Below are 23,237 nucleotides of genomic sequence, written 5' to 3'. Positions count from 1 at the left end.
CTGTCTATCCCAACAGAGGAGCCAGAGTGACCTATGCACAAGTAACCTGAGGAGTCCCCACTGTGGCTCAGAGGTCACGAACCCGGCCAGTCTCCACGAGGTTGCGGGTTCAATCCCTGGCCTCGCTCAGTGGGTTGAGGATCTGGCGGTGCCGTGAGCTGCAGTGTAGGTCACAGACATGGCGCGGATCCTGCGTTGCTATGGCTGTGGTGTAGGCCGGCAGCTGTAGCTCCAATTTGACACCTAGCCTAGGAACTTCCATATGCCTCAGCGGGGCCCCGAAAAAAATAAAAAGACAAAGAAAACAACAGCATACATTTAACTGGTAGGTCCGGGGACCTGACTCCTGTGTTCAGAGGCCCTCAGTGGACCTCTGTCCACCACTGCCCCCGGCCTCCGCTCCCGCTGCAGCCGCATGGAGCTTGGAGGCGCCTCCATCCCTCCCTCCTTGCAGCCTCCAGCCTTTGCTCAGGCCGCACCTCTGACCCAGCCCCTCACCTGCGCAGGCCTTTCTCCAACTCTGACTTCCCAGGGTCCTTGCCCACCCCGTGCCCTCCACCTCTTGGTGTTCCTGCTTCTCTTTGCTCTGTTTCATTTTTTTCACCATATCACTAACTTGCTTCTGACATGATCACATGTTGTTGTTTATTCATGTGAGCTCTGTGAGGCCAGGAATCTCAGGCATAGTCACTGGTGTTTCCTGAGCACACAGAGCACATGGCACAAGGCAGGAATTCAAAAAATTCTTGTTGAATGGAAGGAAGGGATGGGGGAGGGCGGGAGGAGGAGAGAGAATGGATGAGAATCATCAGCCTAAGATTCTGATGAAATCAGCCTCGTTGGGAATGTCAGCAGCTTGGGAACAGAGATAATGGAGAGAGGTTTGAGGTAGCAAAGGTTGGGGGAAGCTGCCAGTTCTAAGAGTGAGGGACCCGCGTCCTCGGGACTCACGGCTGGTGGGGGGAGTGTTCACAGGGGGTGGTGGATGGAGGAGAAGATACAGAGGATGCTTGGTGTGGCGCAGCCGGGGGCATGGGAGGTGGCCCTGGGAGAAGTGATGTTTCAATGTCTGAGACCCTGCAGGTGGAGTGGGTGGTGGGCAGTGTGGAGCGTGGGCAGCTGGACAGCTCGCAGGCTGGGTGAATCGACATGTGACAGAGTGTTGAATAGTTTGACAGAAAATCAGAAAATTAATAGACGTAAAAACGTTCGGCCCAACTACCAGGTCTATTGAATTTAAATGATATATAAAATCAAACTGAAATAAGAAGTACATTATGGAGTTCCCTGGTGGCTCAGTGGGTTAAGGACCTGGTGTTGTCACTGCTGTGGCTCAGCTCACTGCAGTGGCTTGGGTTTGATCCCTGGCCCAGGAACTTCCACATGCAGCAGGCATGGCCAAAAAAATAAAGTAAGTTGTGGCTCCTCCTATGTCTGTTCTCAACATTTAATCTAAACTTGAGATGAATCTTCAGGCCCTTAGAAGACATATAGTGTAACCTTTCTTATTAGAAATGCAACAGGAAAAGAAAGTGATTTAGCAACATGGATTATTTGTTCCTTAGTTTAAAAAACTTTTTGTTCAGCCCACCAAACTTAAAGGAATATCAGCCTTGAAACCACACCAATTCAGTGTTCTGGTGAGGGGGGAAATTACTTTCGAGAAACCGCTTCCAGATCAGATTCTCAATCAGAAACACAGAAATATGTGGAAGGACCTATAGTTCAGCTTGATTTGTGCCATCCTTTCTCAGTGAAGGTGGCAGCCTTCTAGGGTAGGAGGGCAACCTGGCTGTAAGCAGTGAGGCTCTGCTGACAATGCCCACAGGGTGCTCTGGTCTTCCTCTCTGCCCACAGTGTCCCTCTGGGTCCCCATGCCCTGTTACAAGCAGAGGAGGCCAGCCTTGAGTGGAAGGGGGCATATGCCCGCCCCACGCCCGGCAACTCCAGAGGACATGAGTGACGTGTTCTCTTGGGGGGCTGGGGCTTCATGCAGAGTGCCACGTCTCGGGGCCCCACAGCTGGGTAACTCAGGGAACAGTGGGGCCTCCTACGAGAACCACTGGAGTGAAAACTTGTCAGATTGATTTCTGTGTTTACATAGCCCTTTAGACGTGTGCTTCGTTTTTCCTCAAGACAGCCAGATGAGGGAAGCCGCCCCTGCCCCCCGATACAGGCAATACGTGATGTGATTTTTGTTAGAAGCACCATGCAGTGCTTAGGAGAACTGATCACCCAGCAAGGAGATGAGATTACCTGCAGAAATAACTAGATGAAATAAAACACACGTAACGCATAAAATATTACCGGCCTAAGTGAATCTAAGATTTGATTCTCAGGTGGAATGAAAGATATTGGACAAATCTAGTGATCTAGCCCCATCAGTGTGTTTTCCCGTCTCAGGTCACGTTTTCTTCCGCCCTCCTTTTGCTCTCATTCTCTTCTCTGCCTCCAATCTTCTTCGCTTTTTTTTTTTTTTTTTGGCAGTGCCAGCGGCATGTAGAAGTTCCCAGACCAGGGATCCAACCCAAGCTGCTACAGTGTCAATGCCAGATCCTCAACCCGCTGTGCCACAAGGGAACTCCTTCTTTGCTTTTTAAAAATAGTATATAGCTCCCATTTTAAATAGGTCAGAGGTAGAGTTCCTGTGTAGCTCAGTGGGTTAAGAACCTGACTGTTGTCCATGAGGATGCGAGTTCGATTCCTCACTCAATGGGTCAGTGATCCAGAGTTGTCGCAAGCTGTGGTGTAGGTCACAGATGCGGCTTGCATCTGGCATTGTTGTGGCTGTGGCATTGGCCAGCAACTGCAGCTCTGGTTTGACCCCTAACCTGGCAACTTCCATATGCTGTAGGTGCGGCCCTAAAAAGAAAATAAATAAATGCATAAGTCAGAGAGAGTGGTTAAAGTTCTACAGTGGGCAGAATTGGGTAAGTACAGACCATACTTGTAACCAGCGAGTGGTAGAAGGACACTTTTGTCTATGTGATTTAATGTGTATTTCTTAGATTGTTAAACACGACTACCAGGCATTGATAGAGAAAGATTGGAACCAAGATATCTTAAGACACTGTAAGCAGATGGCGATTTATTTCTACCGCATCTCTAGCATTCATAGAAAACAATTCCTTTTTTGAATAAGATTCTTTTTTATAGTTAGTGGTAATTAAAGACTTGATTAATTTCTTCCCAAATAAAAAATCTCTGTGAGAGTAGCAGACCGTATGTGCTGGGTTTTATAAACCGTCGTTTTTTGAAAATTCACCTTTGCATTTGCTGAAGTTGCTACAACAGTGCTTTATCCACGGTCTGAACTTAATGTCTTGAGCAAGTGGATGGATTTGGGATCTCAGCACCAGCTCTTTGAGCTCCTAAGAGCATAACTCAGGGTGGTGGATCAGGGGAGGAGAAGAGAGGAAGGCCCCCCTGCCCCCGCCAAAAAACTCCCCAAACCTGAAAGTCCTTCAAGAAAAAGAAAACCTAGTTTTGGTCTCAGAATTATCAGCTGCCATTTCACGTATTACTAGGCACACACTGTCTGGGTTCTGCAACCTCTGCAGGTCCTGCAGTGTCCATACCTCTGCCTTTTTCTACCAGAGTGCCCGGGCAGAGCCTGGGTCCTGCCTGACCTTGAGCTCAGTTTTGAGTGACCTTGCATCAGTAGCACCCTGAGTGTGTGAATGAGGTCCAATGAGGATACGTCGAAGGAATTCCACGAAGCCCGCGATGGCAGACCTCCTTCACGCAGGACTTTGCCATCTGCTTAGTGGTTTATCCTCAGAGCACAGCCTCTGCTCCACTGGGTTTATGTCAGGACTTTGCATGGCATCGTGGGAGCTGGAGACCATCGTGCTGCTGCTACTGCTAAAGGCACAGAGGGATTTGAGCGAAATGACCCTGGACGCATGCGTGAAACTTCATTGTGAGTGAAGGGGCGTGCCTGCCTAAGGCAGGTGTTTTGACGTGAAGCATAGGTGTTTGTACAAAGCTGTGGTCTTTTGAGTAACTGAATTGCATTCTGCAGAAGACAGAGAGAAGCGTACATGGCAAACCAGACAACTACCCTTTCCTCGAGGTCTGTTAGCTAGTGGCAGGTGTTCTAAACACTAGGGGTAGTGACAAGCCCCAAGATGGAGTTCATCTGTTACTGACCTGGGTACTGGTAAGCAAGAAGCCTTCCTAAAATTCACTTTCATTCGCCTGTAGTTCAGCGATGACATTTGCCCTAAAATTTGGGCTCTCGTTAGATGTGTGAGAATGCAGCCAGCGCGCCATTCAAGGAAGCTCTCTGTCCACCCTGGCTGACGTCCTCCAGGTGGCAGGGAGGGAGCTGAGGGACTGGCCTCTTATCGGAGCCTCTTCCCCTCCTCTAGGCAACATCCTTTTATTTTTGAGGAGGGCAGTTTTTAGCTGCAAACTCGTACGATGTGGAGTAGGCTGAGCCCCTTACTAATGAGGAAGCTGGGCCTGCCACTTGTGCCCTGAATGGCTGCAAGGCCACTCCTGGTTTTCTGGATACCCTCCAGCCTCCCTTTTGCAGTGATCCTTCACAAGTGATTAAAAACCAGCTTCTCCGTGATACCAAACTCAGCAAACCCCCACCCCCCAGCTCTTTAAAAACTGTAAACTCAATTGATGAGTCTGGTCATTAAGGGTTCTGAACATTTGACTTAATTTAGTTGCAGTTTATAGCATTTGAACAAGCTTTTTTTTTTTTTTTTTTTTTTTTTTTTTTTTTTTTTTTTTTAAGAGCTGCACCTGTAGCAAATGGAGGTGGAGGTTCCCAGCCTAGGGGTCGAATCAGAGGGATAGCCGTCAGCCTATGTCACAGCCAGAGCAATGCCAGATCCGAGCCAGTCTGCGGCCAACGCTGGATCCTTGACCCACTGATCGAGGCCAGCGATCAAGCCTGCGTCCTCATGGATACTAGTTGGGTTTGTTACCGCTGAGCTACGACAGGAACTCCTGAACAAGTTTTTATGTAATGCATAATTTGGAGAGGTTGAAAAGGGAACAGAATGAAGTTTTTTTTTAATGGCTCTCAAAGGTCTAGTGAAATTTTTAAGTGTGCATATATGACACTTGATGAAATAGGACATTATACAGTGACTCAGCTCCTTGACGTCTCACCAGTTGCTAAGACACTGTCTCTTTTGGAACCACAAGTGATCTTACAACTTAATAAAAACAGTTTCCACTTAAAAATCCCGACCGCCCTTACTCGAACATTTATGTTGTACCAGATGATATGTCGGGGTGCTGGAGCAGTGTGGTGACAGCACAGCCTGAGGTTCCCGAGTCTGGTAGGAAGTACAACCAGGCGTTGAGTAATTGCAGCAGAGCTGCACGCGTGCAGTGTGCTGCTGCGGGGGGGGGGGGGGGGCAGCGGCTCCGCAGCCCGGCGGAGGGGCTGGGTGCCTTAGGGAGTCAGAAGTGCACCTTGGGCTGGAGGTAGGAGGAGAGTCCAGGAAAGTCAATGCTGCAGGTCCCCAAAGGTCTTAGGTCATGCTAAGGAGTTTGGATGTAATTCTGATGGGGGAGGAGGTGTCACTGAAAGAATTTATGCTGAGGCATGACGCTGTCAACGAGCCTTTTGGGAAGGTGACAGGCAGCTGTGCAGAGACTGGATCGAGGAGAGAAGACAGGCACACCCCTCGGGGAGGATGCTGCTCTGAGGGTCACACAAGAGCTCCCCAAGTCTGTGCGTTGTCCTGGAGATGACCGCCGGGAAAGTCCTGGACCTCTCCGGGTGACACTGTTGAGGGAACAGAGAGAGACAGTTCAAGGTGGAAGCCTGGGGACCACGCAGAGGCCAGTGAAGAGGTGCTGGCGGGTGGGGGGCAGAGAGATGCCCGTTTCTGTGCCCACATCAAGGCTCTGTCCTTGTCATGTTTTAATTAGTTTCTTTTTTTTTAAATTTTTTTATTTTTTAAATGCCTCAAGAAAATCTTTCTCCAGACCCTTGTCCTGTTCCACACTTTGTTTTCTTGATTATCAGTAAATTAAACATTGCAAATGCTCAGGAAACTGCTTCCCTGGAAATGGAATTGTCTGATCTTCATAGAACACTGTGAGTCAGCTGCCAAGACATGATCTGCGCAGTGCGATGTGGGGAACGCCCTGAGTGAATTGCAGTTTCCAGCCTAGCCTGGGACTGAATCCTCGCAAAAGCAAGTCATCTGCCCTGAAACAAATGCCTCTGCCAGATCTTTGGAAACGTTCCATCACTGCTGGGCTCAGTAAGTCGCAGCAAAGTTCCCAGCCTCTTCTGAAAATGAGGTTTAATACTGTGCTGTTTCCAAACGGTTTAATGTACAGACAGATGCATCCAGGGGCACTTCCAGCAGATTCAAAGGGACCTGGAAGCGAAAGGCAGGAGGCGTTGGGAGCCGTTCCTCCAGCAGGGAGTCGTTGAGAAACCACTCGGCCCAGTTGAGCACAATAAAAAGTCAACCCTGGGTTCCCCCTTAGCAAGGGAGGTGCGCCAGGCCCAAGGATGCCGCCGAAGAGCCCAGTCTTAGCCAAACCGCCTGGGCTTTGATTCCTGCCACAGCCACGTGCCTCCCTGCAGTGAGCCCGGCCCCTCCTACCCTCGCCCCACGGTTGCCCTGCTCCTGCAGATCATACTCCTCTCCTCTGACAACTGCATCAAGATTTGGAGGGGCAGCTCAGCTAGGTACATGAAAACAAACTCAAAAACGAACACAAGTGCAGATGCTGGATGTGGAGTTATAAGCGGGAGGAGGGTGGACCACCAAGCAGAGGCGGTCTGCCTCACAGCCCGAGGGTGAATTGGACTCTGGAGCCTGGGGGGCCGGATTCTCCAATAGATCACAGACACCTTCCTGTCCCAAGGCCTCAGGGCCCATCTCAGAGATAAGAGGGCAGCAGCCTTGGCTTTCCCTTCTCTCTCTCTGTCCCCCAGCCCTGCCTGCTGACCAGGGACTAAGGAGAACCTTCCTCGCTCTGCCTCAGCTGGTGCCCTGTGGCCTCGCCTTCCCTCAGGGCCGGAGCCATTCTGCTTAGGATGCCCGCAGGGGGGGAGCGTCTCTGAGCCGGGAGCCTGAGCTCCCTCCTGGGCTGCGCGTGAGGTTTGTCTCTCTGAGTGTGGACACTCCCAGCCTGAGCTCCTTTGAATGGGAGAGATGGGGAACCGTCCGTGCCTCCACACAGCCCCCTCAAGTCTGCAGCCCACCTGCATCTCTGGGCTGGTTGCTCTGTCCCAGGGGAAGGGTGGGCCTTTTGTTTCAGTGTCCTCAAGTCCTATAAAACACCCAGGGGGTATGCATGCTTCCCACCAGGAGTTAAGAGGCTTGCTTTGTTTTAGTTTAATGCCCATTGTAAAGTGATTAATAATAATAAAAAAAAAAATCCTGTGCCTTCTGAGTTGAGGGGATTAGAAAAATAAAGAAATGATGACACAAAAGAGCCTCTTTGTTAAAACTCAGGCCTGTGTCTAAGTCTACTCAGTGAATCTTCCCTCCTTTTAATCCAGTTCTTTTTCATAAACAAAACCCCATAAAACCATTCCTTTATTTAAAAAAAAAAAAAAAAAAGCAAGTGGGGTAACAGTCATAAATCAAAAAGTGCAGTATTCATCCTTTTTCTGGACATCTTTGAAGTTTCAGTTTCTCACAAAGCAATTGGTAGCCCTCAGATCATAAACCATGTGTGAGGGAGAGACTTAGAATTCCATGGAACCATGGGATTTTTAAACCACACATGAAACCTAGAGATCCTAGAAAACTCTGGATGTGGAAAGTTAAAACCTTCCTCCAGCCTTACCCAGCTCGTCAGAGGCAGAGCTCAGATGAGAACTCAGGTTTCCTGGCTCTCAAGTCAAACCTCTTTTCAAGATCACGTCTCAGATTCTTCCATAGGAAGTTGAATTAAATTCCGCGCCTCACCTTGCCTGTGGTTGGAAACATGAGCTTCCTGGTATCCCACCATCCATGGGTCAAGGTAGCCTGTCGGCCAGCACTGATGGGGAGGACAGGGCCCTGGCGGGGTGGAGGGGGGGAAGGAAATTCATTAGGAAGAGGGATTCCAATTGAAGCTAAAGAAACAAGGTTGCAGCTGGTCATCAGGGGAGAGCAGTGAGTGATGCTGAAGAGGGGCAGGAAGGGCCCGGAGGCCCCAGGCTTGGAAACGTGGTACCTCTCTATGTTCTCTCCCCAGGCCAATCATCCCACCTTCCAGACAGGGCTCATAGTGGCTACGGTAACCCCAGCTTTTGGAGGGAATCATTTAAAGCAAGTTTTACAGTAAAAAGATCTATTTGAAATTTAGCATCCCTAACTAGACTTGGAGATAGTTGTAAATGGTACCTTTCATATTCAGATCTAGGGGCAACTCTGCACTTCATCAATTCATTCCATTTGGGAAAAAAAAAAAAAAGTGCCATAAAGATTGGCCTGGACTCTCAGCGGTCCATGCGTCATTATGTAAGCCCTTTGGGAGAGGACTTCATCTTTTTCTCTCCCTTTTGTGGTCCTAAGTTTCCCTTTCAGTTCTCAAATTTTGAGGACGGCCTCATAAGACTTCTGCCTGTACTTGGCCAAGGTAATTAAGAGTTTCTGTGCGCCCAGCACTGCCAGTGTTTAACCGAAGTAACAGTATGAACTGAAAATAGTTTAGTCTATTATCGTAGTTAAAAGTGTGTTTTATTTTTAAATTGTATTTTGTGCTGTGAGATTTATATCCCAGAAGTTGCCTGAGTTGCTAGCTATGTTTGGATTTAATTTTCAGATCTTATCACACTTCACAGTGTGGCATGTTTTCTCCTCCCCACCCCTTGCAAATGTTCAGCTTTTTTTGTCAAATGGAAATAATTTACTTCTACACAAAGGAATGGGGCTGATAGGCTTGATGTTGATTTGCATGAGGTTGATACAGATGCGTCTCTTAGTAGGATTATGATTTTAGTTGATAGAAAAGTCGAAAAGAATACCACAACCATGAAAAGGAGAATTGAGCTCATTTTTGAGAAAGGCTTTAATGTAATGGAATATAAATCTGCAGGTATTGATTTGGACTCTCTTATAAGCCAGGTAAGTAAAACTGTAGAAATTTAGTGGATTGATTTTACATACAGTAGACTATTACCTGAATGTGACTTTTAATACATAAAATATATGGGGAAATTAAATAGAGCATTCACTTATGCTCTAGTCTTCTCTAGTCAATTTCTTGTCTTGTCTTGTCTTTTTTTTTAATGGCCCAGGCTAGGGGTTGAATTGGAGCTGTAGCCACTGGCTTATGCCACAGCTACAGCAATGCCAGATCCAAGCTGTGTCTGTGACCTACACCACAGCTCATGGCAACACCAGATCCTTAACCCGCTGAGTGAGGCCAGGGACTGAACCTTCGTCCTCCTGGATACTAGTCAGATTCATTTCTGCTGCGCCACGATGGGAACTCTGTCCCTTGTCAGTTTCCACAATGGACCAGAGGGTTGTTTGAAATATTAGGAAAAACACCCTCGCAAGTAATGGATGATGAGTAGTAGGTTCCTATTTTTATCTCCATTGGCTGCTCATTCGTACTTGAAACATTTACTAAGTACTTAGCACAGAGATCCAAGTAGAAAGACACGTCCCCTTTCCTCTAAGGAACTCATCATCTGGTAGTGGAAAGAAGGACCTGTGCCTGCAGCAGAGTCTTTGAGATTGATGAACTCTCAGACGGGGCCTCATGGGGTGTGATTTGTAAGGTCACCAGGGCCTCAGCTTTCGAAGCACAGAGCCTGGGTTTGGGTTGATAGCGCCAGAGTTGCTTGGGCTCAGAGAAACTGACTTGTAGCAGCCAACCCTACAAGAGAACACACCAGAATACCATTTAATAATGAGCGTTGAGAACTGGAATTAAGCAGCAGGTCAGAATACGTCACTGGCTGTGTGCCCTCTCTGAGTAGTAGGGTCTCAGTGGAAGTCGTAATAAACACGTGGGTTGGAGAGACGAGACTCAGAGCAACGGCTGCAAGTGGAAGGACCTTGGCAGCTGGTGGCATCAAACTGTGACTCCTTTTTGGGGCTGTGTCCATGCATGCCCAGCGGGTCCCAGCCTGATGGATCCCAGCCTTTCCTATTCGATGTTGGTGAAGACACTACAGCATTGCTCTGGTCAGACAGGCCCTGTTCTTGCTGTTGGCTCATTCTTTCTCCAGTTAAAACCATTGACGAGGCTATAGGTCGATGGGGTTTTAGAGCTGTTAATTCAAGTTTAATTAGAGTTCTAGGCAGTTTCTCCTTTGGTGTAAGATATATTTCTAGTCTGGACTTAATGGGTTTTTTGTGTGTTTATGCAAAGAGCTTATCTCATCTACTACGACTTGATTTTGCTCGTTTAACTTTCCATGGGTAAAATTACCTTCCCATTTCTCTTGCTTTTTTGTACTAAACACAACTTAGACTCATCCTGTACAGTTGTTTACCTTAAGCATCTTTGCCTTGATGTCCTCTTCTCCTCCCTGTCGGATTTAGACACCCCTGCTTTCGCTCTCATACCAGCCCGTGCTTCTGTGTTCTTCTTTCTTACTCCCTTCTGAGGTACTTCTCAGACTCAAATAATCTATTTCCTCATTTCCCTTGTTATCAGACTCTAGCTCTATAAGAATAGCAACTATATTTTATTAAACTGTGTGTCTCCAGCTGCTAGTTCAGGTGGTAGAAAGTGGGTGCCCAGTAAAGGGGATGGATGGATGGGTTGAGTGATATTTGTGCTGTAAAATGTTGGGGAAGAGAAGCTACTGGAAACGACTCTCAAAGTCCAGCAGACGTTTTTCTCTCTCTTACTTGACCAGTCTCAGGACCTGGACTGAGTAGAAGGAAGGGCGAGTGTGGAAGCCCTGGAGGGGATGCACCGCAGATGCTGCTGAGTGGAGCCCCTCAGGGCTTCTGTCCTAACGTCCTACTGTGATTAGGATTTGAAAGACATTTTCATGCAAATGGAAGTATTCTCCAGTACTTTGTTTATTTGTTTATTTATTTTTGCTTTTTTTAGGGCTACACCTCTGGCTTGTGGACGTTCCCAGGCTAGGGGTCCAATCAGAGCTACAGCTGCCAGCCACAGCCTTGGCAGTGCGGGATCCGAGGTACGTCTGTGACCTACACCAGAGCCCAGGGCAACGACGGGATCGAACCCACATCCTCAGGGATACTAGTCGGATTTGTTTCTGTTGCGCCGTGATGGGAACTCCTCTGGTACTTGAATTAGGAGACATTCCTCATCTTTTACAGTCTCGTCACAGTTCTCTATTGCTGAGTAACAGATCACCGAAAAGTCTAGTAACCTAGGACAGTAGTGTGTTGTTTCACCAGTTCTGAAATCTAGTCGAGGCTCAGCTGGGTCCTTCCGCTTTGCTTAGTTTCTGGAGGGGCTGCCGTGTCCAGGATAACTTCTCACTCACCTTGCAGTACCTCAGTCAGGATGTCTGGTGGGGCGTCTTTCTGTACATGGCTTCTCACGGGGTAGCTTGGTGACACCCCAGATGCTCGCCTCCCGGTGTCCTCAGGTAGTAGATCTTTTTACATGGAGGCTGTCTTCTGGGAAGGAAGAAGCAGAAGACGCTGCTCCTCCTTTAGAAGCTAGGTTTGGAACGGGTGCCATGTTACTTTCGCCTTCATTTGAATGGTCAGAGCCAACCTGGATGCAAGGGGACGGGAAATAGACTCCACTTTTTGGCGTTAGGAACAGCATGCATTTCTAGGGAAGGAGAGCAACCGTCTTATCTAAAAGAGATTGTTTAAAACATCAAATATTATGTACAGCAAGAAAGAGACATAAACATAGCATTTAAGCCATATACGTCTAAAGAAGCATGTCTAAGTGACTGGTTTTAAAGAAACGCCTTGTTTATATGAATGTATTCTGATATTGGTGAGTGGTCATAACCACGTGGATGACTGGTTTAATTATACCCACTGATCTCTTAGATATTAAAGGCAAGTCTCTCTTTCATGATTAAAGTTGTTTTCTTTTTTTTTCTTTTTTAATTTTTAAAAATTTTTATTTATTTATTTATTTATTTTGTCTTTTTGCCTTTTAGGGCTACACCTACGGCATATGGAGGTTCCCAGGCTAGGGGTCTAATTGGAGCTATAGCCGCCGGCCTACACCACAGCCACAGCAACTCAGGATCCGAGCCACATCTGAGACCCACACCACAGCTCACAGCAACGCTGGATCCTGAACCCACTGAGCAAGGCCAGGGATTGAACCTGCATCCTCATCGATGCTAGTTGGTTTCTCTAACCACTGAGCCACAACAGGAACTCCTGTTTTCTTTTTAAAGTGAGAGCATAACGGCATTTTGATCCACAATAATAAAAAAAGATTTATTTCCTCTTATTTTCCTCACCTTAAAGGGATGTTTGGAAAAGCATCACATTATTGAAGTTTCTTGAGCTGGTGATTCCACTGGGAACATTTTATCATAAATTTTCTTTCTTCCTAATGTTGTGATATTGTGATGGGAAATGGGCTGGAAATGACCCTAATAGTCCTATTTCTTGCCATTCCATGTGCATGTTTCGCCGTCCATTGCCTTACCCAGTCGGCCACCTCGTCCCCACATGCATTTTTAAAGTACATTAATTAGTTTCAGATAATCTTGATAGACCCAAATAAATCAAGATGAGGACACAGTAAGTAGGGAATATAGACTGTGTCCTTTGAAGGATACGCAATTTCTTAGTTCCCCTTTGCTGGTACTTACCTGACTCTTAACAGTGCTGACCATCTCTTAGAATCACTGTGTGACTTTGAAACTTTCTGAATAGCTTATGCCTCCAGTGCTTACTGTCGCTCATCTCTGTGGCATTTCATGGAGCCAGGTGTGCAGTTAAGGGTCACCATTTGTGACATTCATGAAGAAACCAAGACCCAGGGTCTCGAAGCCCTCCTGGAGGAGGCTCAATGAATTAGTAATTCACCTGTAAAGGACTTTGGTAGAGAACAGAGTTCCTTCCCTTCCTTTATTTTTTTTATTTTTATTTTTGGGGGTGGCTGTGCCTGCAGCACACAGATGCTCCTGGGCCCAGGGATCCAGCCGTGCCACAGCAGTGACAGCGGGGGCTCCTTAACCTGCTAAGCCACCAGGGCAGTCCCACTTCCCTTCCTTAGAATAGCAGAGCCTATTTTAGAAAATAGGTGGACACAGTTTAAGCAAAGAGCAAATAGTGGAGCAGACATAACGGGGGAAAAATATGCACAGGGAATAAAAGGAAGTTATTCAAAAATGGATGCCTTGGAGTTCTTCAGCTGCGCTGGAGGGGGAGGGGCCGCAGCGCTGACCCAGAGTTTCCGCCCCGCAGGAAGAAGAGAAATACCTGGAACAGATGCTGGGCGACCCTGGCTTAGTAATTAGCCTGAGGAACCAGTGGGATAGATTCTGTCCCCAAAATGTTTCATTGTGTGCTGTTTTTGTAACATGACCTGTTAACTATCCTGTCAAGTGTCCAAGGATTACATACAGTCCATGGGAGAAGAAGTCTAGAAAATTCCTTTCTGAAGCCCAGGGCCCGGTTTCCTCATCGTGCCTTGACAGTTCCTTCCAGACAGCGTTAATTAGGGTAGATGTGCTGCTGCCTAAAGTCATGAGACATTTTATTATTTAAAATAATCATTTAATGGGAGTTCCCATTGTGGCTTAGTGGGTTATGAACCCAATCAGTATCCATGAGGATATGGGTTCAATCCCTGGCCTCGCTCAGTGGGTCCAGGATCCAGTGCCGCCGCAAGCTATGGTGTAGGTCACAGATGCAGTTCAGATCTGGTGTTGCTGTGGTTCTGGTGTAGGCTGGCCGCTGTAGCTCCAATTCAGCTCTTAGCCTGGGAAACTCTATATGCTGTGGGTGAGGCCTTAAAAAAAAAAAAAAGCAAATACAAGGCAACATAGTGGGGCCAGATCAGACACTGGGGTGGGGGTGTTAGGGATGCTGGAAAGGGCCTCTTCTCTTTTCAAGTTTAGGGAGTCACTGGGGTCCACCTGTATGGCCTGAGGAGGAAGGGAGCTCACAGGCTGGGAGAGGCTGGGCCCTGCTGCTCTGGGCGGCCACGCCTCCCCGTCGTCACCTCGCCTGCCCTGACCTGGTGCTTTCCTTCGCAGACGGCCATCCTGAGACGACAGGGCCGCTACCTGCGCTCCACCGTCCCCGCCAAGGCACAGGAGGAAGCTCAGAGCCTGTTCGTTACAGAGGTAATGGGTTTCTTCTGCCTCGACTTGCGGTTCCCCACATCCTTGTTCTCCAACCCTTTCCACTCCCCCCCCTCCCTTTTCATATTTCAGTGTTTTCAAGAAAGCATCAGAGAAGTCATGACATTTTATGATGAAGTTAAAATAAGAGACTAATATGAGGTTTTCAGAGTCTGAAGCTTGGACAGAAATGTCAACAGGGGTCAATTCTGATGCCAAAGCATGAATTCTGTAGAACCTACCCCGGGGGCTTAGAATAAGGTGTAACTTGTGAATGAACGCATGGGACACCTGACAGGTGTGGGTGGCCTTTTTGATGGAGACGCAACAAATTATGTATTCATTTACTTCATGTCTATGTTTATATGTATAACTTATTATCAGTTCAGTATTCATGAAGTGCCATGTAATCATGAGCAGGGCCTAATCAATGTCAATATCCCCAGTCAATATATGATTATTACTACTTTTGTTTGAACTCACAGATAACAATTGTTTTGCTAAGGAGGGAAAAGAAATTGCATTGAAATTGCCTGCTTGCTTTTTTTTCCCTTGGGCTGTTTCTTGTTCCAAGTGCCTTTAGATAGGATGAATTAATTTTGTGTTTTGATTTTGTTTTTTGAAGAGCTTCTTCATTTAAAAAATAGTGGACTTTTATCCCCATTCTTTTAGTGGATCTTTAAAAGCTGAATATGCCTGTCAACAAATTTACCCACTCTAAGGATGCTGTGTTGTTCTAAGTGAAAGCCAATATGACAACATGTAGTTCTGGTTGAGAGGTTTGAAAAATTGAATATATAGTTAAAATTTTTGATGTGAGTTCTTTTATCATCCTGAAAAGGTAACTTCTTGTCTTACCTCCTTGTTGCCACTCTTTTTGTCATATTATTACCAGAAAAATACAGCCAGACAGGTGTACCCAGTCTCAGATGTTTAGTTTCAGGCAGAACACAGGGAACTGCCCTGTAGCCTGCTTTTGTAAAGCAAGTTGCAGAACAGCCACACCCACTGGCTCCCCTCCACCTTGACCATTTCAGGTTACAGCTCAGGCTTGAGTGGTCCCAGACGGTGTGTTCTTTTTTGTTTTTGTTTTTTTTCCCAAAGCCATCTCATGTTTATTTATTTAAGGTATTCTTAGTCTTGCCACCCATTTCTCAGATCAACTTGTTAGTTTCTTTTTTTTAATTATTTTTTTATTCCTCAAATGAAGTTGTCACATCTGTAGTTATATAATGATCATAACAATCCAGTTTCACAGAATTTCCATCCACAGCCCCCCACTCCCCCCAACAGTATGTTCTTGAAAGCTGAAAATATCCACTGTCTGACCTTTTGCAGAGCAAGGTTGTGGATCCTGGTTTTAAGGAATGGAGCAAACTTACTAATTACTAACCCAGTTCTCCCTCTGACTTAAAAAATATGATTTTTGAAGGACGGCTTTCCACCAAGTTCTTTCATCACTGCAGGTTGGGCCAGTAGCGACCTCACGCTACACGCGGAAGCCAGCATGACTGCCCCGGGGCTGTCCCCGAGAGCGGCGTGCAGTGGCACTTCCTCCCGGTCCTCTCCCTTCCGGAGAACGACCTGATGGCTTTGACAAAAAAACAGCTTCAAAAACCTTTCAGTGTAACGTCAACATATTGTCGAATCTCACAAGTCTGAAAAGTCAGTCGTGAACTCAGCCAATCCGATCCCTGTCTCTTTGGAGATGCAGTTCTCTGGGTCCCGATTTCTGCTTGGACCCCTTGTGTCCCGGGCTTTCCACAGCCCAGAGGCAGAGGCATGGGGGCTGCTCGCCTTATCCTGTGCTCCTGCCTCGGAATTCAGCCTGTGTCTGCCGTGGGAGCAGTCGGCAGTGGCTTATTACATGAATGACTCTTTGGCTCTTTAACCTGATTAACTGTGCTTTTGGCAGTTTCTCGTAATTTAAAATATTTAAACATTGTAATTATCTTTCTTATCCATTTTACCCAAGATATTAAAAATTGAGGCGCTCAGGTATTCTGTTCATAAACGTACAAGTGTGTGCTTATTTTTTAATTGGGCAGGTACATTTTATGCTTCAGAATAGGTTTAATGTACTGCAAGAGACGTTGGTGGTACGACTTTAGTGGCAGAGCTGGATGAAAACCAGCACAGAGAGAACAGCCTGTCCCCAAGCCCATGTCGTACATGGTCCAACCTGACTTAGCTGTGCAGGTGGACCGGGGATGGGATAGGAAAACCTACACCTCCAGATAATTCTGAAGACTTGCTGGTTTTGACTGTGGATGTCTGATGTTCTAAATGTGAAAATGCTTTGGAATTAAACCAAAAAAAAAAAAAAAAAGAAAGCCTTTTAAGAATAAAATGGTATTTAAGAATATTTGTCACTACATAGCAAAGAAGTGGAAAACAAACAAAAAAAAAAACTTTCAAAAACATTTTAGTTTTTGAAGGTTGTTGAAAAGTCGTTCAGTTCCCACATGTAACTCTGTTCCTAACCCTTCTCTGCTCTAAAGTCCACCTCAGGGTGGCAATGTGACAACCTTCTACCACCTTCCCCTCACAGCCTTGCCAGTGGAGTGCTCAGCGGAAGAGAAGCACCAGCTGTAGTTGTTTTCAAGACCTTGGGGTGGAGGGGCGTTTGCAACAGAAAGCCTCCGGGCATGAAGTATAAAATAGATGAGAAGGTTCACAATCTAAACAGTGAAGTGAAGTAAAAGCAGAATAAGAGATTTTGTTCATAACGTTATAGCCGGAGTCAGTCAACTAGGTCAGATGCTGTACGTTTACTGCCTGTGTTTACACTTCATTCATTCATTTTTGGCCACACTGAAGTGTATATATGTGTAGTCGAGAGCTGACCATATGAAAAACCATATTAGCTGATGGTAGGTAAGTCACATGATTCACCTATAGATTCTGACTCATTCATATATGAAGATCTGGTAGCTGCAGCCCTTATAATCTTAAGACTATGAGATCCTCCTGGATCCCCCCGGACGAGGAATGAAAGACTCGGTGCTGCTTGGTCGAGTCTATTAGGTGGCCAGGGCATTCAGTGCATTCTCTGTAGGTTGGTGTCACCATCCTACCCAGAATCCTGGGCAGTGGACCTTCCATGCTTTGTGCGTTGGTACCCACGCGTGCACGCACACAGCTACACACAGAGGCCGTGGTGCCATTGTGAACTGGACTCTAAATCCTTCTGCCTAATTCCATCGTGCTGTCCCTTATAAATAGAACGAGGAGCTGAGAGCAAATTATGTAATGTTGACTCACAGAGCAGGTTGTTAATATTAAAACTACAGTGAAAGTGTCTTTAGGTTCACACTTGCCATTTACTTTCACATCTGGTAGAGGCCCCAGGACTTCTTAGGAACCACATGGTTTTTAGTCGGAAACAGCACATTGCTAGCTGCATGCAGCCCGAGGCGGCGAGGTTTGTCCCCTAGTAACCTCTGCTCTTGGATCATGAATGATTGTGGCTTAAAGTGACCCCTCTCGCAAGAGTAGTGTTTCAGTGGTCCTTAAGCTTCCTAGGAACCTCTGCGTGCTGGGGTTTCAGGCATGGGAGGGTTGAAGGGAAAGAATTTTTTTGATGTGCGTGGGTGCGCGTTCATAAACTTTCCCAAATGTTCTCCGAGAGTCATCACGTCTTTTTTCTTTCTCTCTCATGCTTTATGTATATATTTTTACACTCTTTCTCCTCCAAACAGTGCATCAAAACCTATAACTCTGACTGGCATCTTGTGAACTATAAATATGAAGATTACTCAGGAGAGTTTCGACAGCTTCCAAAGTAAGTAGTTGATCAGACCACACCGGGTAAGCTCTCCACACAGGGCAAGTTCTTTGTACCTGTACTGCCTTGGGAGGCGTGTGACTTCCCATGCAATTAGAGTGATTAGAGAGATGTTTCTAGAGGGTTTGTGTGTATATGGGGTAGCGGTTGTTTGCAGGGGATTTGGTAATAGGACTCAAGCCTAGTACTCTGCGACTGGTAGTTGGTATAAACACATGGTGGGTTTCACTATGTTCACTGATTCTGCTCAGGGTGCCACCGAGAAAACACTAACAGGTGAGTTTTTTTTCTTTCCAGTGAGAAATAGAAAACAAAGAAAATGTAAGCGTATTTAAATATGCTGGCATGTGATTTATATTAAAAAGAATATTTTGAAGAGAGATGAAAATCACTTTATGTTGAATGAGTTTTTATGTTTTAAAAAAAAGTGCATCAATGGAGCCCCCATCGTGGCTCAGTGGTTAACGAACCTGACTGGTATCCATGAGGATGCAGGTTCGATCCCCGGCCTTGTTCAGTGGGTTAAGGATCTGGCATTGCTGTGACCTGTGGTTTAGGTCACAGAAACGGCTCGGATTCTATGTTACTGGGGCTGTGGTGTAGGCTGGCAGCTGCAGGTCCAATTCGACCCTTAGCCTGGGAACCACCGTATGCTGTGAGTGTGGCCCTAAAACAAAACAAAAGAAAAAAAAAAGTGCATCAAAGAACAAGCATTTCCCCAAATTTCTTTACCTCCTTTAAAGTATTAACTCATAGAATAGGCCCAAAGCAAGTGTGTTTAGACTGATTAGTGGTGGCGAAAGGGAACCAGGTTTAAATAGGTCTTGTCTTGAGAGGATATCTGTCATAAAACAGTACATCCTGAAATGATACAGTTGGCAAATTTTAGTTTATTATGAAAAATGAAAGCAAATAATGATGGATTGTGTTTCAAAAGTAACCATTGCCAATGAAAATTTACTTGAGACTCTATTAATATATTTTTCTTTGTGTTTGTTGCATCTACGCGTTTGAACTGTTTGTGCTATTCTCAGTGGACCTAGCTATTTGTTCTTTCTGTTTGTGTGGTTCAGCCACTCCTTAAGAGTGTTCAGCCAACTTCCCAATTGCCTCTTTTTAAACCTCAGCTGAGAGCACTCCCTTCCAGCATTGTCTTCTCCAGATGGGTATGCGCCTTAGTTCTATATTTACCGGCGCTCATCTGGGGACTTCATTCTTCCCATTAGATTGGAACAACTTCTCTTCACTGTTAGGCTTGTTCATGTTCTTCTCACGACTGAAGGAGAACAGACTGGAGGTGTAGTGTTTTTACCATACGATATGCTTGGACTGCTGGTAGATTTTAGCTCTTGGCATCAACAAGAGTTTCAGCTGTGTGATGAGAAGGAGAGGGAGGCTGTAACAGTGATTCAGAAGTGTAGTCCACCTGCTTCATCTACTTCCTCTGCCCTCTGTAAGCCTCGGTTTCCCCATCTGTTAAATGGTCTTAGCAACAGTCCCTGTTGCCTAAAGGACTGACGGCGGTAACACACGTGAGGTTCACAGCACAGTGCCTGGCACGGAACTGTTGAGTAATACTGGCTGCCGGTGTTTCTGTCCTGTTTTGTTAGTAAGGCTTAACATCGTTCAGAATGTGGTTTCCATTCACTTTAAGTGCAGTGACCTCATTTTCTATTTTCTGTCATAAACTTCATATGAAAAGTTATTCTAGGAGCGCCAGGAGGGGGGCGCCAGGATTGGCAGCATCTTGGAGGTGCTGGGATGCCAGTTCAATCCTGGCCCAGCACAGTGGGTTAAGGATCCAGTGTGGCCTCAGCTGCACCTTAGGTCTTGAGTGCAGCTCGGATCTGATCCCTGGCCCGGAAGCTCCATGGGCTATGGGGCAGCCAAAAATGAAAAAAAAAAAAAGTTATTCTACCAAGACTTTATTAATACACTTACCTATTTTTAATATAACCTAACTCCCAACAAGCTCTGCTGTCTTTTCTATGTAGCTTTCGGGAGCTTTCTAACCTTCGATCGCTCGCTTTGAAAAGCAGCATCATGGATTGTTTTTATTCTTTTCCCCGGTGGGCCAGTTCTAGATTTGTTAAATGTTGGTTCCTCTGACCAGGGAAGAAATGCACCCTCTTTTCATGGATTAGGTTGTTATAAAACAAGTTTCTTTCTTCATTTTAGCAAAGTGGCCAAGTTGGACAAACTGCCAGTTCATGTCTATGAAGTTGACGAGGAGGTCGACAAAGATGAGGTAGGATACTCGGTTATGGATTTAAAATTCATTTAGTTTGCACCCTTAGAGATTAATTGGAAAGTTACCCACATTTAGCCAAAACAGGGATTGGAATGTTTCTTGAAACAAGGGAGGAATTAACGTGTTGTTTGATTGATTGAAATAAGGTCCCTTGACTGCTTAGCGTCGCCTGTTCCTTGGGTCCTGTTTATTTGTTCTGGGATCGTTTTCAAAGGCCTGGACAAGATTTGGTTACATGGTTAAAAGATCAAGATTACTTAGACCCTAAGTGTAGTTTTTTTGTTTGTTTTTTTTTTCCCCCCAACAGGATATCTGAAACAAACTGTCAGCCTGATAATCTATTTTTTTTTTTTTTTTTTTTTTTTTAGCTTTTGCTTTTCAGGGCCTCAGCTTCAGCATATGGAAGTTCCCAGGTTCAAATCAGAGGGGTAGCTGTCAGCCTACGCCATAGCTACGGACCATGGCACCCAAGCCGCATCTGCCACCTACACCACAGCTTGAGGCAGTGCCCGATCCCTAACCCACAGAGCAAGGCCAGGGATCGAACCTGCATCCTCACACATGCTAATTGGGTTCCTTACTGCTGAGCCACACGGGAACTCCCCAGTAGATTTTTAAATGGCTATTTCTTCAGTGATGACTTTGAGTGACGTAAGTAGTGCCCAGAAGCTCTGATCTTAACACGCCCTCTCTGCCTACTGTTGGAGAGATTATGGCCCCAGAAGTGTGAAAAGAGCGCCAGGCATTCAGGTGACTGTCTGCTGAGCAAGGAGAGCCTAAGAGAGCTGCCACCACTTCTTTCTTATTCTTCCCCACCCACTAGCCAGTTCCTCATGGTGAACGTTAACTGGGTCCGTGGTGGCAAATCATTTTAGAAACCACCGTGAAACTATTCCGGAAAGAGTAAACGGTCATTCCAAATGGAAAACAGAATGCTAAACACTTGGTGCTGATTAGTAGTAAGAGGAGAACTAATTGAAATCTTGCACCAAAAGGCACACACCAAACTGAACGATTCTAGACAGGTGAGTTATTTCTGTTATTGTCAGGATAACGACAACAGTAAAACCACCAAGATGAAAATTGAGGTGGCCTCAAACAAAGCATTAGATGGACCTTCCTGCAGTTGTCTCCTCGATTACCAACGAAAGGACCATCATTCACCTAGTCCTTAGGTGGGAGCTGGGACCTGACACTGGGTGGCCCTCTCTTCCAAAGGTTCCTGCGAAGCGTGTACCCGCTCACCGCCTTAGCAGTCGGCTCACAAGGGAGCAGCTCAGAGAGGGAGGGAGGGGCCTTAGGCCGGGTGTGGAGGTAGATCTGCCACCTTGCGTAGTTGTGTGTGTGTGTTTCGCCTGCTTCTTTGTTGTTATATTACAAACATTCGCCCAACACATTTTTAACAGCCCCTGGCAGCCCTGTCCCCCAAACCCAGATCTCGGAGTTGGGGTCAGGACTTGAAGCAACATGTTGCGTTAGTTTTTAGCAGTTTCCCTTCACTTTTCTCTCTTCTCATTCCTCCTCTCCGTGTGGTGGTCTTTCTTGCCTCTTTCCATCTCTTCTGTTGCCCCAGCATTTTCTCTCTCCTTTCTCTATTGCCTCATATTTCCTCCCTTTCTTAGTCACCTTTCCCTGAACTAAGCATCTGGGAAATTTTCCAGGAATTCGCTTTTGTCCTCCAACCATAAGGGAGTGTAATGTGAAAACATTTTTCATGCAACCAGGCGAGACCTTACAACTTGAGTGGTCAAGTATGGTATGTACTTTCTGTGGCTCATTAAACACTTCAAAAAAAAATTGGACTGGAACTAGCTCTGCTTTTTAATGGACTGGAGTTTGCAGAAATGTTGGCTTGTCCCCCTCTAAGTGGACTGAGTGGGTGTTAAGTTCTGGATGGTTCCTCCGGCAAAGGGGCAACAGGCGGCATGGCGTGAATGGAATGGTTTTCCCATCAGTCCCCAGGGAGATGGATCATGGTGTCTGCCTTCTCTCCTAGGACGCTGCCTCCCTCGGCTCTCAGAAAGGTGGGATCACCAAGCACGGGTGGCTGTACAAAGGCAACGTGAACAGCGCCATCAGCGTGACCATGAGGGTAAGGAGGCCGTCACCCTGCTTTCCCCGGACGAAGCCCTTTGCCGTCGGTCTTGGGAACAATGCTCAGGATGAATGGGCGTGCTGTTTCTCCCTCACAGAAGTGACATTGTCTGCTTCGTAAGATGCCTCCCTGGGGATCGGTGACCGACCCCCATTGGCACAGCCCTACTTCTGCCCCTTCCCCTTGTCATCCCCCAACCACCAGAGCGACGAGACCATTGTTAGGCTGGGGTGAAGGTGCAGTCGCTGATACAGCCTTTGTTCTCCGTCCTGACTGCAAAAAGGGTACGTGGTACCCCACAGAACATCGCTCAGGGGCTCCGCCTCGGCCCTTTTCCTGCAGCAAAGTCAGGACAAGCAAAAATCAAGGACCAAAGGGAAGGTGGTTAAATTGGAAGGGGGTTGCCAAGAGAAAAGTAAAACCAGTATGAAACGCTGTTCAGGAGAGAAGAGGGACCAGAGAAAGGACAGGACTGAAAATAAAGAGAAAAGAAACGGTGGAAGGGAGGTGGGATGGACAGGGAGGTATAAATTAAATCAGGGGAGGTGCTGCCTGCCACAGTCCCGAGGCTGGCAAATCATCCGGTGTCACGAGGCGGAGAAGAGTTCCTGTTCTGTGTGAGTAGGAGCCTGGGGAGTTGAGAATGTTTCCATCCCTCTGAGCTGCATCCCGAACTGGAACTCAGCGCACTGCTTCTGGGTGGTTATGTAAAAATCTCCAATTCTGTGGGTCAGGAGAATGACCCGTGAATATCAAGTGAACCAAGTCCTCAGAATCCAAATGCAGTGAAATGATTAGATGTGATGCAGAGTTTTCACTCACCCCGTTACCTGGGGCGCTGGCCAAAATTAGATTTGTTTTGGAGAGAGCTGAAATGGTTTTTTCATAGGGGTATAGTTGTGAGTTATTG

The 23,237-nt window shown here is 46.5% G+C and overlaps 1 protein-coding gene and 1 long non-coding RNA gene across 36 annotated transcripts in view; both read left to right on the top strand.

The window, feature by feature from the left end:
* The window catches only part of DOCK9 (dedicator of cytokinesis 9), a 222,272-nt gene that overhangs the window by 67,667 nt on the left and 131,368 nt on the right, over positions 1–23,237 (top strand). For all 35 annotated transcript variants that reach the window (XR_014819789.1, XR_014819790.1, XR_014819791.1 and 32 more), the window contains exons 3-6: positions 14,108–14,197; positions 17,896–17,978; positions 20,160–20,229; positions 22,229–22,324. Coding sequence is in view for 21 of the 35 variants with exons in the window: in XM_021065839.2 (XP_020921498.1) it covers positions 14,108–14,197; positions 17,896–17,978; positions 20,160–20,229; positions 22,229–22,324 (339 nt within the window). In the remaining 14 variants the exon portion in view is untranslated. The remainder of the gene's footprint in view (positions 1–14,107; positions 14,198–17,895; positions 17,979–20,159; positions 20,230–22,228; positions 22,325–23,237) is intronic.
* Positions 781–7,514, top strand: LOC146398692 (uncharacterized). Its single transcript, XR_014819820.1, has 2 exons — positions 781–1,959; positions 2,022–7,514. It is a non-coding gene; the product is annotated as an uncharacterized LOC146398692 (long non-coding RNA).

The sequence above is a fragment of the Sus scrofa genome, chromosome 11, assembly GCF_054392235.1.
Source record: "Sus scrofa isolate SSC_HxYL_T2T_F1_AM1 chromosome 11, Sscrofa_HxYL_maternal_Yorkshire_Landrace_v2.0, whole genome shotgun sequence".
Classification (NCBI taxonomy): Eukaryota; Metazoa; Chordata; class Mammalia; order Artiodactyla; family Suidae; genus Sus; species Sus scrofa.
The sequence above is the reverse complement of the archived record's forward strand: the minus strand, read 5'-3'. Positions and strand labels throughout refer to the sequence as shown.